Here is an 18,039-nt window from a genome sequence, read left to right on the forward strand (position 1 = left end):
AGATCCACGTGGCTGACATGGTGACCCTTCTCTGTGGATTCACCAATCTTCGCCGTCCTGCTTCAGATCTGACACACCATTCTTTCAATTTCTCCTTTATGCCTCCCACAGAAATCCAAGGGTCATTGCCTGTACTCACCTTGAAAACTACTGTCCATTTTCCTTTGAAATCTAGTAGTATAATACATATTGTAAAACAAATAAACTCAAGATTTGTGTTAAATGCGTTGATTCTAAAATTCTAATCTATAATGTGGACACCAGAGTAGGCTAAATCGAGCCTATGCAGTGTGGGTCTTCCAAATGTCAGTGATGTGGATACATGTATCTAAGAGTACAGCTCATTATGTATCAATGCATTCTGGGTTTGAAATAATGTCTACCTTTGTCCAAATAGCTGATTTGATTTAATGTACAAACAGTAAACTATCTTCATATCTTCTGGCACAGAGAAATCTCAAATCATTCAACACCACAAACCACAGTATGAAGGAAGTGATCAGACTTTGGTTTATTGTAAAATTTAGCAAAGTGTTCATATAATCCCTGACCCCTTACTCTGAAATCAAAAGCAGAAACAATTATTGCTTATTTTTCCCCTCTACTTTGTCTGTGCTACTTTAAGAGAAGGGAGAGAGATTATCACAATAAATAAAAATAGAGATGTAACAGAGAAAAATAAATCAGTCTAGATGAGAAATATTAGGAGCAACAGAAATATCATTAAGCAGTTTAAAAATAAGCTTCTTTAAAAAGGTTGCCTTATTAAAATAAATCACACCAAAAATATAGCAGCAGAGAAGAAGGATACATACAAGTTTAATTGCACACCAGTCCCATGCAAAAATGTGGATCATTAGCCAAAGCAGTAGTACTCAGAATCCAACTTGGGATGCTTGTGCAGAGCCTGTGAGTCCTCTATGATGGAGCTGTCACTGAACTGATCCAAGTCTGAAGGGGTCTGATGACCTGGTACATCATCTGCCAAAGTGTCCAGGTAGCTCCCTACTGAGATGCCATCCAGCCCATCACTGCCATCATGGAGGCTGTTGTAGCTGCCACGTAAGGAGGTACTCTGACTCTCCAGCAAACTGCACAGGCTGCCACTGAGACTGCTGCCTCGGCTGGTAATGGTGGCTTTTTCCTCGATCATCCACTTGATGGACTCGATGCTCTCATTGATGAGGAGCAATTGACGCATGAGCCTTACATCAGTGGCTCTGAGGTTAACCTAGGATGGAGAAGAAGAGAAGAAAAACATGCTAGTTATTCAATGTTCAAGAAAAATCTCAAATTTGCTCATATCACTACAGTCCACAATTTTAAATTTACTACACACACACACTTGTCTTACCCACTCTGGAAATTATTGACTCCTAGTAGAAGTCAGAATCAAGAACTCACTTCCTGACATATGCATCAGGCTCCTAAACAGCCAAAAACATCCCCATTGTATTTCTGACCCCAATGAAGCTCCTTGAACACACCCATCAAATGCCAAGTTGTCTATTAAGAAATGCATTCTTTTTCTGGATTAACTTATCAATACTAATACGGAACTGGGTGGGACAACCAAGAAAGTGAAGAAATCAGGGAGTCCTCATTAGTTTTATAGATACCTCTGCTTATTAAATGATAACATCCAACGTTGTGGAACAAAAAAAAAAAAAAAAAACAACAACATTCATTACAAAAATCTAATTACCCTGTCCTGTAGGAATTATTGCTTTCATCTTTCAAAAAGAACTGAAAACTGCAGGCAAAAAAAAAAAAAAAAAAAAAGTTAAGAAAAAGTAGAAACTGGCAACCCTTCTGACTGCATCTACATAAAGAACACTAGGATAATTCATTTGCTTTTAAGGTTAAACAAACTGGGTGGCCGGGACCTGGCTGGCCACAAGAGGGCCTACTCACATTCATTACAGTTTTGAAAATAAATCCCATCCTTCCACTTGGGATAGTAACCCCAAAGACTGGCCATGCCAACTCTCTCTTTAAGACATAGAGCGAATTCAGATATGTAGGTCTCTAGAATTATCAAAGGCATTCATTCTTGAGTGACTCAAACCACAAACAGAAACCTATTGTCATCAGAAATATGCTTTCATGCAAAAGGACTTCCTGCTGAGGAGTGAATTCATAACTGAAGGTGAACAGTGAATGTGTGAACAAACAGGGATGGATAAAATCTCCTCCACCAGAGAGCCGCTGGGAACAGTGTTAGGTGTATAGAGTGCTTGCCCATAGTGTTCTGGGTTCAGCACTAATAGATAGGCTGAGTTACAGAGAGAAGAGACAGACAGGGAGATAGACAGACGGATAGACAGACAGAGAAAAAAGAAAAACTTCCACTCTAGAGTACAATTTTCAAAAAATAACAAAAACACAAATGGAAAACTAAGAAGTACAAGGCACACTTTTAAAATTCTCTAAGACTGAGTAGGACCACAGGCCTCATCCGGCTGGATCAGCGCCGGGGTAGCGGGAGCGCAGGGTTGCCTGACACCCGCCAGCTACCCACGACCCCCGCCGCAGGATTTTGGGACTGCTGGTGAGTGGAACACAGCTTCTGCTCCAATCCAATTGCGCGGGACCTGAGACTGCATTAGTTAGGGAAGCAGAAAACCGGCCTGAGTAGGACCACAGGCCTCATCCGGCCGGATCAGCTCCAGGGTAGCGGGAGCGCAGGGTTGCCTGACACCCGCCAGCTACCCACGACCCCCGCCGCAGGATTTTGGGACTGCTGGTGAGTGGAACACAGCTTCTGCTCCAGTCCAATCACGCGGGACCTGAGACTGCTCGGGTTGGGGAGAGAGAAATCCGGCCTACATAGGGCCACAACCCTCTTCCGGTCAGAAAAGCACCAGGGCAGCTGGGGCGCAGGGTCTGCTGACACTCGCCAGCTACCCACAACACCCGCCACAGGATCTTAAGACTTCTGGTGAGTGGAGCACAGCTTCTGCTCCAATCCAATTGCGCGGGACCTGAGACTGCATTAGTTAGGGAAGCAGAAACCGGCCTGAGTAGGACCACAGGCCTCATCCGGCTGGATCAGCGCCGGGGTAGCAGGAGCGCAGGGTTGCCTGACACCCGCCAGCTACCCACGACCCCCGCCGCAGGATTTTGGGACTGCTGGTGAGTGGAACACAGCTTCTGCTCCAATCCAATTGCGCGGGACCTGAGACTGCATTAGTTAGGGAAGCAGAAACCGGCCTGAGTAGGGCCACAGGCCTCACCCGGCCGGATCAGCGCCAGGGTAGCGGGAGCGCAGGGTTGCCTGACACCCGCCAGCTACCCAAGACCCCCCGCCGCAGGATTTTGGGACTGCTGGTGAGTGGAACACAGCTTCTGTTCCAGTCCAATCACGCGGGACCTGAGACTGCTCTGGTTGGGGAGAGAGAAATCCGGCCTACATAGGGCCACAACCCTCTTCCGGTCAGAAAAGCACCTGGGCAGCTGGGGCGCAGGGTCAGCTGACACTCATCAGCTACCCACAACACCCACCACAGGATCTTAAGACTTCTGGAGAGTGGAACACAGCTTCTGCTCCAATCCAATTGCACGCGGGACCAGAGACTGCATTAGTTAGGGAAGCAGAAAAACGGCCTGAGTAGGACCACAGGCCTCTTCCGGCTGGACCAGCACCGGGGTACCGTCAGCTACCCACGACCCCCTCCGCAGGATTTAGAGACTGCTGGTGAGTGGAACACAGCTTCTGCTCCAATCTTTAAATAGTGACAATGATAACAACTAACCCCAGAGATTACCAGATGGCGAAAGGTAAACATAATAATCTTACTAACAGGAACCAAGACAACTCACCATCATCAGAACCCAGCACCCCCACTTCGCCCAGTCCAGGGCACCCCAACACACCGGAAAAGCTAGACACGGATTTAAAAGCATATCTCCTGATGATGATAGAGGACTTCAAGAAGGACTTTAATAACACACTTAAAGAAATGCAGGAGAACACTGATAAAAAGGCAGAAGACAATAAAGAGGAAGCACAAAAATCCCTTAAAGAATTGCAGGAGAACACTGCTAAAGAGTTACAAATCCTTAAAGAAAAACATGATAACATAATCAAACAGGTAGAAGTCCTTACAGAAAAACAGGAAAACACATCCAAACAGATGATGGAAATGAACAAAACCATACTAGACCTAAAAAGGGAAGTAGACGCAATAAAGAAAACCCAAAATGAGGCAACACTGGAGATAGAAACCCTAGGAAAGAAATCTGGAACCATAGATACGAGCATCAGCAACAGAATACAAGAGATGGAAGAGAGAATCTCAGGTGCAGAAGATTCCATAGAGAACATCGGCACAACAATCAAGGAAAATGTAAAATGCAAAAAGATCCTAACTCAAAACATCCAAGAAATACAGGACATAATGAGAAGACCAAACCTACGGATAATAGGAGTGGATGAGAATGAAGATTTTCAACTCAAAGGACCAGCAAACATCTTCAACAAAATTATAGAAGAAAACTTCCCAAATCTAAAGAAAGAGATGCCCATGAACATACAAGAAGCCTACAGAACTCCAAATAGACTGGACCAGAAAAGAAATACCTCCCGACACATAATAATCAGAGCAACAAATGCTCTAAATAAAGATAGAATACTAAAAGCAGTAAGAGAAAAAGGCCAAGTAACATATAAAGGCAAGCCTATCAGAATTACACCAGACTTTTCACCAGAGACTATGAAAGCCAGAAGATCCTGGACGGATGTTATACAGACACTAAAAGAACACAAATTCCAGCCCAGGCTACTATACCCAGCCAAACTCTCAATTAACATAGATGGAGAAACCAAAGTATTCCACGACAAAACCAAATTCACACATTATCTCTCCACGAATCCAGCCCTTCAAAGGATAATAACAGAAAAAAACCAATACAAGGACAGGAACCACGCCCTAGAAACAACAAGAAGGTAATCCCTCAACAAACCTAAAAGAAGACAGCCACAAGAACAGAATGCCAACTTTAACATCAAAAATAACAGGAAACAACAATAACTTTTCCTTAATATCTCTTAATATCAATGGACTCAACTCCCCGATAAAAAGACATAGACTAACAAACTGGCTACACAAACAAGACCCAACATTTTGCTGCTTACAGGAAACTCATCTCAGAGAAAAGGATAGACACTACCTCAGAATGAAAGGCTGGAAAACAATTTTCCAAGCAAATGGCATGAAGAAACAAGCTGGAGTAGCCATTCTAATATCTGATAAGATTGACTTCCAACCCAAAGTCATTAAAAAAGACAGGGAGGGACACTTCATACTCATCAAAGGTAAAATCCTCCAAGAGGAACTATCAATCCTGAATATCTATGCTCCAAATACAAAGGCAGCCACATTCATTAAAGAAACTTTAGTAAAGCTCAAAGCACACATTGCACCTCATACAATAATAGTGGGAGACTTCAACACACCACTTTCACCAATGGACAGATCATGGAAACAGAAACTAAACAGGGACACAGTGAAACTAACAGAAATTATGAATCAAATGGATCTGGCCGATATCTACAGAACATTCTATCCTAAAACAAAAGGATATACCTTCTTCTCAGCACCTCATGGTACCTTCTCCAAAATTGACCACATAATTGGTCACAAAACAGGCCTCAACAGATATAAAAATATTGAAATTGTCCCATGCATCCTATCAGATCACCATGGACTAAGGCTGATCTTCAATAACAAAATAAATAATAGAAAGCCAACCTTCACGTGGAAACTGAACAACACTCTTCTCAATGATACCTTGGTCAAGGAAGGAATAAAGAAAGAAATTAAGGACTTTTTAGAGTTCAATGAAAATGAAGCCACAACATACCCAAACTTATGGGACGCAATGAAAGCATTTTTAAGAGGAAAACTCATAGCTCTGAGTGCCTCCAAAAGGAAACTAGAGAGAGCACACATTAGCAGCTTGACAACACACCTAAAAGCACTAGAACAAAAGGAAGCAAATTCACCCAAGAGGAGTAGAAGGCAGGAAATAATCAAACTCAGGGGTGAAATCAACCAAGTGGAAACAAGAAAAACTATTCAAAGAATCAACCAATCAAGGAGCTGGTTCTTTGAGAAAATCAACAAGATAGATAAACCCTTAGCCAGACTCACTAGAGGGCACAGGGAAAGCATCCTAATTAACAAAATCAGAAATGAAAAAGGAGACATAACAACAGATCCTGAAGACATCCAAAACACCATCAGATCCTTCTACCAAAGGCTATACTCAAGAAAACTGGAGAACCTGGATGAAATGGACAAGTTCCTAGACAGATACCAGGTACCAAAGCTGAATCAAGATCAGGTTAATGATCTAAACAGCCCTATATCCCCCAAAGAAATAGAAGCAGTCATTAATAGTCTCCCAACTAAAAAAAGCCCAGGACCAGATGGGTTTAGTGCAGAGTTCTATCAGACCTTCAAAGAAGATCTAATCCCAGTTCTTCACAAACTATTCCACAAAATAGAAACAGAAGGTACTCTACCCAACTCATTCTATGAAGCCACAATTACTCTGATACCTAAACCACAAAAAGACCCAACAAAGATAGAAAACTTCAGACCAATATCCCTTATGAATATTGATGCAAAAATCCTCAATAAAGTTCTTGCTAACCGAATCCAAGAACACATCAAAACAATCATCCATCCTGACCAAGTAGGTTTCATCCCAGGGATGCAGGGATGGTTCAATATACGGAAATCCATCAACGTAATCCAGTATATAAACAAACTCAAAGACAAAAACCACATGGTCATCTCGTTAGATGCAGAAAAAGCATTTGACAAGATCCAACACCCATTCATGATAAAAGTCTTGGAAAGATCAGGAATTCAAGGCCCATACCTAAACATGATAAAAGCAATCTACAGCAAACCAGTAGCCAACATCAAAGTAAATGGTGAGAAGCTTGAAGCAATCCCTCTAAAATCAGGGACTAGACAAGGCTGTCCACTTTCTCCATACCTATTCAACATTGTACTTGAAGTCCTAGCCAGAGCAATTCGACAACAAAAGGAGATCAAAGGGATACAAATTGGAAAAGATGAAGTCAAAATATCACTTTTTGCAGATGATATGATAGTATATATAAGTGACCCTAAAAATTCCACCAGAGAACTCCCAAGCCTGATAAACAGCTTCGGTGAAGTAGCTGGATATAAAATTAACTCAAACAAATCAATGGCCTTTCTCTACACAAAGAATAAACAGGCTGAGAAAGAAATTAGGGAAACAACACCCTTCTCAATAGTCACAAATAATATAAAATATCTTGGCGTGACTCTAACTAAGGAAGTGAAAGATCTGTATAATAAAAACTTCAAGTCTCTGAAGAAAGAAATTATAGAAGATCTCAGAAGATGGAAAGATCTCCCATGCTCATGGATTGGCAGGATCAACATTGTAAAAATGGCTATCTTGCCAAAAGCAATCTACAGATTCAATGCAATCCCCATCAAAATTCCAAATCAATTCTTCAACGAATTAGAAAGTGCAATCTGCAAATTCATCTGGAATAACAAAAAACCTAGGATAGCAAAAACCCTCCTCAAGGATAAAAGAACCTCTGGTGGAATCACCATGCCGGACCTAAAGCTCTACTACAGAGCAATTGTGATAAAAACTGCATGGTACTGGTATAGTGACAGACAAATAGACCAATGGAATAGAATTGAAGACCCAGAAATGAATCCACACACCTATGGTCACTTGATCTTCGACAAGGGAGCTAAAAACATCCAGTGGAAGAAAGACAGCATTTTCAACAAATGGTGCTGGCACAACTGGTTGTTAACATGTAGAAGAATGCGAATCGATCCATTCCTATCTCCTTGTACTAAGGTCAAGTCTAAGTGGATCAAGGAACTTCACATAAAACCAGAGACACTGAAACTTATAGAGGAGAAAGTGGGGAAAAGCCTTGAAGATATGGGCACAGGGGAAAAATTCCTGAATAGAACAGTAATGGCTTGTGCTGTAAGATCGAGAATTGACAAGTGGGACCTCATGAAACTACAAAGCTTCTGCAAGGCTAAAGACACCATCAATAAGACAAAAAAACCACCAACAGATTGGGAAAGGATCTTCACCTATCCTAAATCAGATAAGGGACTAATATCCAATATATATAAAGAACTCAAGAAGGTGGACTCCAGAAAGTCAAATAACCCCATTAAAAAATGGGGCTCAGAACTGAACAAAGAATTCTCACCTGAGGAATACCGAATGGCAGAGAAGCACCTGAAAAAATGTTCAACATCCTTAATCATCAGGGAAATGCAAATCAAAACAACCCTGAGATTCCACCTCACACCAGTCAGAATGGCTAAGATCAAAAATTCAGGTGACAGCAGATGCTGGCGAGGATGTGGAGAATGTGGAACACTCCTCCATTGTTGGTGGGATTGCAAGCTAGTACAACCACTCTGGAAATCAGTCTGGCGGTTCCTCAGAAAATTGGATATAGTACTACCGGAGGATCCAGCAATACCTCTCCTGGGCATATATCCAGAAGATGTCCCAACCGGTAAAAAGGACACATGCTCCACTATGTTCATAGCAGCCCTATTTATAATAGCCAGAAGCTGGAAAGAACCCAGATGTCCCTCAACAGAGGAATGGATACAGAAATTATGGTACATTTACACAATGGAGTACTACTCAGCTATTAAAAAGAATGAATTTATTAAATTCCTAGCCAAATGGATGGACCTGGAGGGCATCATCTTGAGTGAAGTAACACAATCACAAAAGAACTCACACAATATGTATTCATTGATAAGTGGATATTAGCCCAAAACTTAGGATACCCAAGATATAAGATACAATTTGATAAACGCATGAAACTCAAGAAGAATGAAGACCAAAGTGTGGACATTGTGCACCTTCTTAGAATTGGGAACAAAACACCCAGGGAAGGAGTTACAGAGACAAAGTTCGTAGCTGTGATGAAAGGATGGACCATTTAGAGACTGCTGTATCCAGGGATCCGTCCCATAATCAGCTTCTAAACGCTGACACCATTGCATACACTAGTAAGATCTTGCTGAAAGGACCCAAATATAGCTGTCTCTTGTGAGACGATGCCGGGGCCTAGCAAACACAGGAGTGGAGGATGTTCACAGTCAGCTATTGGATGTATCACAGGGCTCCCAATGGAGAAGCTAGAGAAAGTACCCAAGGAGCTAAAGGGATCTGCAACCCTATTGTTGGAACAACATGATGTACTAACCAGAACCCTGGAGCTCTTGTCTCTAGCTGCATATGTATCGAAAGATGGCCTAGTCGGCCATCAATGGAAAGAGAGGCCCATTGGACTTGCAAACTTTATATGCCCCAATATAGGGGAATGCCAGGGCCAAAAGAATGGGAATGGGTGGGTAGGGAAGTGGGGGGCGCTATGGGGGACTTTTGGGATAGTATTGGAAATGTAATTGAGGAAAATATGTAATAAAAATATTAAAAAAAAAATAAAATTCTCTAAGATATTAAAGCAACTTCTACATCTTCTTAGTAATAAGCATAATTATACAGGCAGTAACAGGTTAAAATTATTACTTTTTATGGTGTTCCAAACAGAAGGGTATGAACTCAGCAAGTCTCAAACTTTATTTTTTAATTATTATTATGCTGCTTCAATAACCTTGCAATGACTATGACCAAGACAGAGACTTTCTGAAAGTCTTTGTGTTCAAATTTACCCACAGACCTTATAGGTCATCAAGACAGAGTTCAAATCACAAATACCAGTATCTACAAATATCAACAATGTCCATGGATCCACTGATCAGCAACGAAAACCATTGGGTCACACTCGTATTCTTCAGTCAGCCTCTGAAGCTGAAGGACCTTCCCATGCCATTACACGCATGGAGCAAGATCAGCAGGATCTTTTCCCAGCAACTTTCCAAATGGAAAACAGATGCCTGCTCTCAAATGCCTGCTTCACCCATAAAAACATCCCACCTGGGTTGAGCTCTGAGCATGCATTTATCATCATTTACCATTTCTCCCAAGCCTACTCGTTTTTCTTGGTGGACTTTTCCCAGCTTACTGACTCTAGTCCCCCATGTTGATCCATGAAGCTTCTGTAACATTTATGTTTCTATCTTACGACATTGCTGAATTTTGTGCCATTGCATAGTAGACTGATTTGTGATATATATTACAAATATGTGTGTGTGTGTGTATATATATATATATATATATATATATATATATGTGTGTGTGTGTGTGTGTGTGTGTGTGTGTGTGTGTGTGTGTGTATGTATGTCTCAGTTAGGCAAATAAGCCCCTTAGGAAAGCCATTCTTTTTTTTTTATTTTTCCAATTTTTTATTAGGTATTTTCTTCATTTACATTTCAAATGATATCCAGAAAGTCCCCCATACCCTCCCCCACCCTGCTCCCCTACCCACTTCTTGGCCCTGGTGTTCCCCTGTACTGGGGCATATAAAGTTTACAAGACCAAGGGGCCTCTCTTCTTAATGATGGGCGACTAGGCCATCTTCTGCTACATATGCAGCTAGAGACACGAGCTCTGGGGGTATTGGTTAGTTCATATTGTTATTAGGAAAGCCATTCTTACTGCTCTACTAAATTGCAAAGTCTTTCCTAAACACTTTTGAAATTTTTAGTCATATTTTAAGATCTTTGACATATCAGCTCTTAATAAATTAATAAACTCAGGCTTTCAGAAATAACATGAGTCAAGGGTTAATTTTCTGTCAGCAATTTTGGGCTTGTATAGTGGTAGCATCTAATATATATATATATCTTTTTTCAATTTAATTGATCAATAAGGAGAAAAAGAAAGCAGACTATGAGGGAACAAAAGCTTCCTTTGACCATGAAATGATTCAAGTAAGGAAATCTTTTGCTGCTAAAAGCAAAACATTCATAGTCTATTGAGTCACTGTTGGGGAGGGCGGGGGGAAGTATCATGGTTAAAAACCTGTTCACATAAATAATGATTATAGATGTGTGTCTATCCCTTTGTCCCCCAGGACAGTAAACAGTCTCTTCCAGATTGCTGGGTGTGCTGATTTCTGTGGTTGGCTGCTGGTTTGTTCCAGGAGTTCTTGTCTGTTACTCGTGGCTTTCTTCCAGAACTAAGGTATTGTTACAGTATTGATGAACCTTGGGAGAATTAGTAATCCACCAAAAACTGAATCACAGTGCTACTCCAATGACTGCCTGACCCTTTTCATGCGATGATTCATCTCAGTCCTTGCCATAACTGCACCAAAAACAGAGTAGCTTTACATAGTGGCAGGAGCCTGTGCTTCTCTCATCTAGGCTGTTCGAGTCCTGTGACTTTATTCTGAGCATATTGCCAGTTGGGGCCCTCCTCAAGCTCAGAGCTTCCATGTTATCAGCATGTCAAACACATTCCTGATTAATCATGCCCAGTCATCAAGCCCAGTTAAACCGAATTTCATGACTATTGTTTCCTGCCTAATATTTATGACTTGTTGAAATCAATTTATTACTTGTGTGTAAAGGAGTTTCTGAGTACTAGGAACTTGGTCTGCCTAATTACCACTGCTTGCTAAGTCCTAGAGGAGTACTTGGCACATAGTATCTACTTGGTCAAAATATGTCCAATAATTGGACACCAGCTATGCACCAGATTGGACCCCTTCACAACACTGGGGCTTTGTGTGGGCTGGTGGTATAGGACTTGAAAAGAAAAAAGTCATCAGGAATAAACAACCATAGGGTTGAAGCATTCCCCAGCAGATAATCCTGTGTCTATTCACTCACATGACTCTGGCACTGAGTAACTGGTATAGACTCTCCCTACCTTAAATTTACAGAGTATAAGATAGCATTAAGGGGAAGTGGACTTCAAGCTCTGAGTCACAGTGCACACATGATTCTGTTTGCTCAGGGGTGATAACTTGTCCTAGCACAGCACAGGTGTTCTGCAAACACTCAGTGAAAGGAATTGAACAAAGAGACCAAACAAACCTCAAACAAACCTCATCTTTCCTTCCCCAGTACAAGTGTCTGGACCAACTGATTCAAAGTGATGTCAGTATCTTCTTTCTCTTCTCATTCCCCACACCCTATTCTGATCTTTATAATTCCTGCTGTGAATTTTGCCTTTAGGCTGAGTCTTCCAACCCTCAGGGTTATGCCAAACACACCTTTGGCCTCTGGGGAAAGTGCTGAAACTTTCCTGTCATTTCTGACAAGTGATGGACTGGGTTTATAGAAAATTTGAAATGAAGGACCTAGAAAGAGCAACAATTCCCAACAATACAGTTTCCAAGGTATGTTTTCTTCCAAACAATCCTTTTCAAAACCACTTTCAAAATACATTTATTTACTAATGTATTTATCTGTGTAGAGGGTGGGGGTTATAGGTGTCCTAGACATAAGTAAAAGGCATTCGAGCGTCAGCCCCACCATGTGAGTCTCACAGATCAAAGTCAGGTCATTGAGATTGGCAGAAAGCTTATTTACTGACATTTACCAGAGCCATCTCGCTGGCCCCGAAGGGTCCTTTTCCTCTGACAGAATGCAAAAGTTATGGATTAGCATGACAAAGTTCAAGGAAGAATACAATCAAAATTTCAGTAAACCAAAGAACTGAGAGGACTGGAGAGATGGTTCAGTGATAGTTAGGACTGGCCATTCTTCCAAAGGACTAGAGTTAAGTTTCCAGCATCCATAGGGTAACTTAAAAATCATCTTTAACTCCAGTTCCAGGAGATTTTAGGGCACTGGGCCTATGAGTGGTGCACAGACATACATGCAGGCAAAACACCCATACACATAAACAACAATAAATAATTTGTTTTAAATCAGAGAATTAAAACTCAAGGTGGAATATGGTCCCAGGTCTAAGTCTGCCCTTGACATAATCTACCTATGGTCTGTAGGTAAACAAGTTGGTGTGTAGGACTTCTAATTCCCCAATACAAAGAAAAATCATAAGATTGCATTCGTTTCTCTATGAGCTATGTGGCTTGATAGAAATGTCAAAGCAAGTTCTGAAATCCCATTCACTGAGACTGAATTTGGCCCAAGCCTCGTGTGCTTGTCTCCTCTGTTTCCCAGTGAGGTTCAACTTCAGATATCACAGTATGAGAAGACATTAGTGCACTCCTGTAAATTCCCAGGGTTTCCTTCCATCCTAACATATTCTTTTTCTTCCTTGCGATTGTGTGTTTAATAAATCATTTCTGCTATGAGGAAATCATATGGGCCATAACAAGACAGGCAATTGCTGCTCAATAGCTTCAGAATGAAGTGTAGCTAGCAAAAAGCTTGCAATTAAACACTGAAGTTCAAAGTCAACATGAATTTTACTTGGCTTACCAGAAATGGTGTGATAATAAAAATTTAGACTCTCACCATGTAATAAAAATTAAAATTATGTTCTAGGTTATAAGGTAAAAATATTTGCTGTGCAAACCTTTTAACCTGAGTTATGCCCTTGATCTCTTTGTAGAAGGAAATAATTGACTCCTGAAAGTTGCCCTCTTATCCCCCGATGCATGCTGTGACACACACATGCCTATACATGCATATATAGTAATATTTATCTCTTGCTTTCTTACCATACTTATTTTTACATATATTTAAATTTATGTATGAACTGAAGGGCATTGGAAAGGTACTTGGAATATTGCCTTTTCTGGAGCTTATCTTAGCTTATTCATTGTCTTACCTAGGATTCCTATTCCTGGGGTAAAATGCCACAGCCAAAATAACTTGGGGGAAAAAAGGGTTAATTTCATCTTATAAGCTCACATCACAGTCCATTAACAATAGAAGTCAGGACAGGAATCTAGAACTGACTGCCGGAACTGAAGCAGAGGCCATGGGAGAGTGTTTCTTACAGGTTTGTTCCTAATGGATTGTTTCTCCTTATATACCCCAGGACCCATACTCCAGGAGTGGCAGCATCCACAATGGGCTGGGCCCACATACATTACTCTGTTGTAGGCATTTTTTTTATTGTGGTTGGTTTCCTTGTCCCAAATGACTCCAGCTTATGTCAGGTTCATATAAAATTATCCATTGCCTGCGCATCCCCTTTGTGTAATCTCCTAGTGTTCACTTCTGTTCCTTGTCCAAACTCATCACATTTATTTGATGACCACAGGAGATTCTCTGCCTACTCATGCTTGGATTCTCCAGAAGTTTTATTGACAGCTGCATTATACAGCATGTCTCCCTATCTGCCTTTCTTAGCAGATCCACAAGGACACTGCTCTCTCCCCTTTGTATGAGAAGACACTACATGACAACAGTTCTATTAACTGACTTTTGTTTAGAACCTTCAGGAGAAATGCCTGTGACCACATACATCTTTCTCATTTGGTTCAAAATTCAAAGCAAAAATTGTTTTTAACTGAAAAATGGAGGAGGGGTTATTTTTATATCAGTCAGCTTTGCCGTCCTTCATTTATGTTGCTCATTGGTAGAACTGAAGAGTTTGCTCTTCTGCCAGTCCCTTGCAGCTGAGTAACTTTCCCGATGGCCATATTACTGACAAAAAGCACTGCCACTGAACAGCTGGCCAATGATACTTTCAATGACACAGAAAGCCGAGTTTGGTCATTTAATTGAGGCTAATGCAGAAGACTGAAAATTATCCAAGCCAAGATTTTTTTTAGAGTGAATTAGCAAACATGCCCACATTCGCCACATAGACGCTGGTCCACACACAACATAGATCAGAAGTGTGTCCACTAACATAAATATTCTGCATAGCCATCTTAAAGATAGACCTTAAAGCAGTATTTCCAGACGAGGTTCAGGTCATAGCACTGTGTTTCTACGTCATCTGTAGTTTATGTTCTAAGAGAAAGATGCAGGGTGGTATAATGTCAAGTGTTCAACAGCCAACTCACTAGTCAATACATGCACACATATACACCTATTTACTGGGTTATCCAATGTCTTATGTGCTACCTAGTTTTATGTCAACTTGTCACAAGCTAGAGTTATCTGAAAGTACAGAAACTCAACTGAGAAAATTCGTCCATTAGATCCTGCTATAAGGCATTTTCGTAATTAGTATTGATGGGGGGGGTGTCCTTCCCATTGTGGGTGATACCATGCTTAGACTGGTGGTCCTTGATTCTATAAGAAAGGTTGAATGCACTTCTCCATGATCTGTGCAATGTGGAATATAGAGAGATCATCTTGTGTATTGTATGGATATATCACCTATCAATTAAAAGCCTATGGCCTATGGTATAACCAGAAAGTGGAAGCTGGAACATCCAGGAGGAAAAAGAATTCTGGGATATAACCAGGTATAGGAGAGTCACCAGGAAGATGTGAAAAGAATGCATGGTGCTTGAGCACAGGTAATGGCTATGTGGCAAAATACAGGCTAGAATAAATGGGATATTTTGTGTTATATCTAGTCAAAGAAGAGCACAGCTATATGACCAAGGTATTTGTAAATACATTTTGAGTTGGAGTTTTATTTCTGAGAGCATGGGGTTCGGAGGAAGAACCAGAGTCTAACTTCTACATGGAATTGTAAGCTAAATAAATCTTCCCCCGCCCCACCAGGCCCCCAGAAGTTGCTTTTGGTCATGGTGCTTCATCACAGCAATAAAGCTGTGACTTAGACATCCTTCCACTATGCTGAGATAAGTGACATAATCAATTTATAAGGTGTCAAGTTTTATATGGGCTCATGTTTTCACATAGCACACTTATGGGATGTGGCAGAATAATACTTCACAGGGGGAGTGCATATGAAGGAGGCCTATTTAAGTGGCAATGGTTGAGAAACAGAGACTGTAATCCCAGTAGCAAGACCTACTGCCCAACTACATCTTTCTAAAAGGCTGTACATCTTAAATGTTTCTACTTCCCAGTTCTATCACAAAATTTAAAATCAAGCCCTGCACACATGGGCCTTTGGAAGGCATTTATGATCCAAACTCAAACTCTACCATGTGGATTTCTGAGTTTGAGGCCAGCCTGGTCTACAAAATGAGTTCCAGGACAGCCAGAGCTATACAGAAAAACCCTGTCTCGAAAAACAAAAATCTAAATTGGGCAACATGAAACATGCGTGATACCCCTGAAGTATAAAGTAGCTTTTTCTATAAACTTCTGATAACCAACTGATTCTCAAGGAATGCATTATTCATTCTTTCTGAAGTCTTGGATGTGTGGCAACCTACACAGATAGAAGTACTCACACTTCACTGACTCTTTTCTCAATAATTATTCATCTTTAAATATGGCAGTTATCTGTGGCTATACTTTCTCAAGTACAAATTATATTCATTAAAAGTGAAGTCTTACACTAGTTATGTTACTGGTCTATCAATATCACCAAATTATTTGGTTTCAAATACACAGATTTTATTTCCCTTTTCACTGTTAGTAAAGTAACAGGAACATTTAAAATGCAGTTACTTTGAATTTTATGTGTATAGATTTTTTTTTTTTGTCTGCATGTACTCCTGTGCACCACTTGCATGCTGTGTGCTTTCAGCATTACAGATGGTTGAGAGCTTCTGTGTGGGTTCTGGGAATTGAACAATGTGCTCTAGAAGAGCAGCCAGTGTTCTTCGTCATCAAGCCATCTCTCCAACCAACTGGGACATTATAAAGTTTAGTCTTCAGTGTTAAAATAGTCTCTTGCCTTTTAAAGTCAAGAACCAATTAAGTTAAACCAAAGGATTTTCTACTTTTTGTGCATGAATTCATCAGCCATTTTCAGGTTAGCAATGTGACATCAGCAAACACTGTTGACCAAGTATTCCGAAAGTCTCCTGTACAGTGTTTTCATCTCTTAGATATAAACAGAAAAAGAATTATGGAAACTTCATGTGAGTACTATATTTACATCGTTTCCACTCTCCTTCCATTCCTCTAGTATCCCTGTGCCATACCTTCTCAAAATCATGTTTTCATATTCTTTAATTATTAGTGTTATACACACACACACACACACAAACATACAACCTCCTGAGTCCATTTAGTGTTAGTGTTGTCGCCTGCACATCTGTTAAGGGCTGACCACTTGGGCTTGGATAACATATCAGGGGCCTCATCTCAGGGAAGGTTTATTCTTCCCCTCAACAGCCACTAATGGCCTAGAGCTCTTTATTTACTGTATAGAGCCTGATGAGTTTCCCCTATGCATCTTTTCACTTTTTAGGTCTTACTTAGGTAATCATATTATTGAGACTCATGAGTGCAGCTTCCCTCTCATGTATAGAAGACACTTGCTTCAATATCATAACTGAAAGTCAAAAGCAGTAAAATCATGAAGATGTAGTCAAGTACTTGCTATCTTTGCATACACACTGATTTATAGGCTTACATATATACCTACGGTTTTAATAGTGATTCTGATGAGAAGTTCCCAAAGCTTCTGAAAGTTTAATAAGCATATCATGCATTGTAATAGGCTTTGGTTTTTAGAATCACTGGGATGATACAGAGAAAGGCTTTACCTAATCTACTATATTTTGTGATAAGTACATTTAGGGACTTTCACTTTATACCTTAGGGCTGGCATCTCCCTCTCTCTCTCTCTCTCTCTCTCTCTCTCTCTCTATATATATATATATATATATATATATATATATATATATATGCTAGTTTTGTGTCAAGTTGACGCAGCTGGAGTTATCACAGAGAAAGGAGCTTCAGTTGGGGAGATGCCTCCAACTGAAGAGACCCAGCTCTAAGGCATTTTCTCAATTAGTGATCAAGGGGAAAAGGCCCCTTGTGGGTGGGACCATCCCTGGGCTGGTAGTCTTGGTTCTATAAGAGAGCAGGCTGAGGAAGCCAGGGGAAGCAAGCCAATAAAGAACATCCCTCCATGGCCTCTGCATCAGCTCCTGCTTTATGACCTGCTTGAGTTCCAGTCCTGACTTCCTTTGGTGATGAACAGCAGTATGGAACTGTAAGCCGAATAAACCCTTTCCTCCCCAACTTCATGATGTTTGTGCAGGAATAGAAACCCTGACTAAGACAATATATACATATGTATATG

At 40.8% G+C, this 18,039-nt stretch overlaps 1 protein-coding gene across 1 annotated transcript in view; it reads right to left on the reverse strand.

The window, feature by feature from the left end:
- Positions 1 to 487: 487 nt before the first annotated feature.
- Positions 488 to 18,039, reverse strand: part of Lurap1l (leucine rich adaptor protein 1 like) — a 49,575-nt gene continuing 32,023 nt past the window's right edge. The window contains exon 2 of the mRNA XM_021160551.2: positions 488 to 1,231. Within this exon, the coding sequence (XP_021016210.1) occupies positions 857 to 1,231 (375 nt within the window). The 3' untranslated portion in view covers positions 488 to 856. The remainder of the gene's footprint in view (positions 1,232 to 18,039) is intronic.

Source organism: Mus caroli, unplaced genomic scaffold (assembly GCF_978045245.1).
Source record: "Mus caroli unplaced genomic scaffold, Mus_caroli_1 scaffold_6, whole genome shotgun sequence".
NCBI lineage: Eukaryota > Metazoa > Chordata > Mammalia > Rodentia > Muridae > Mus > Mus caroli.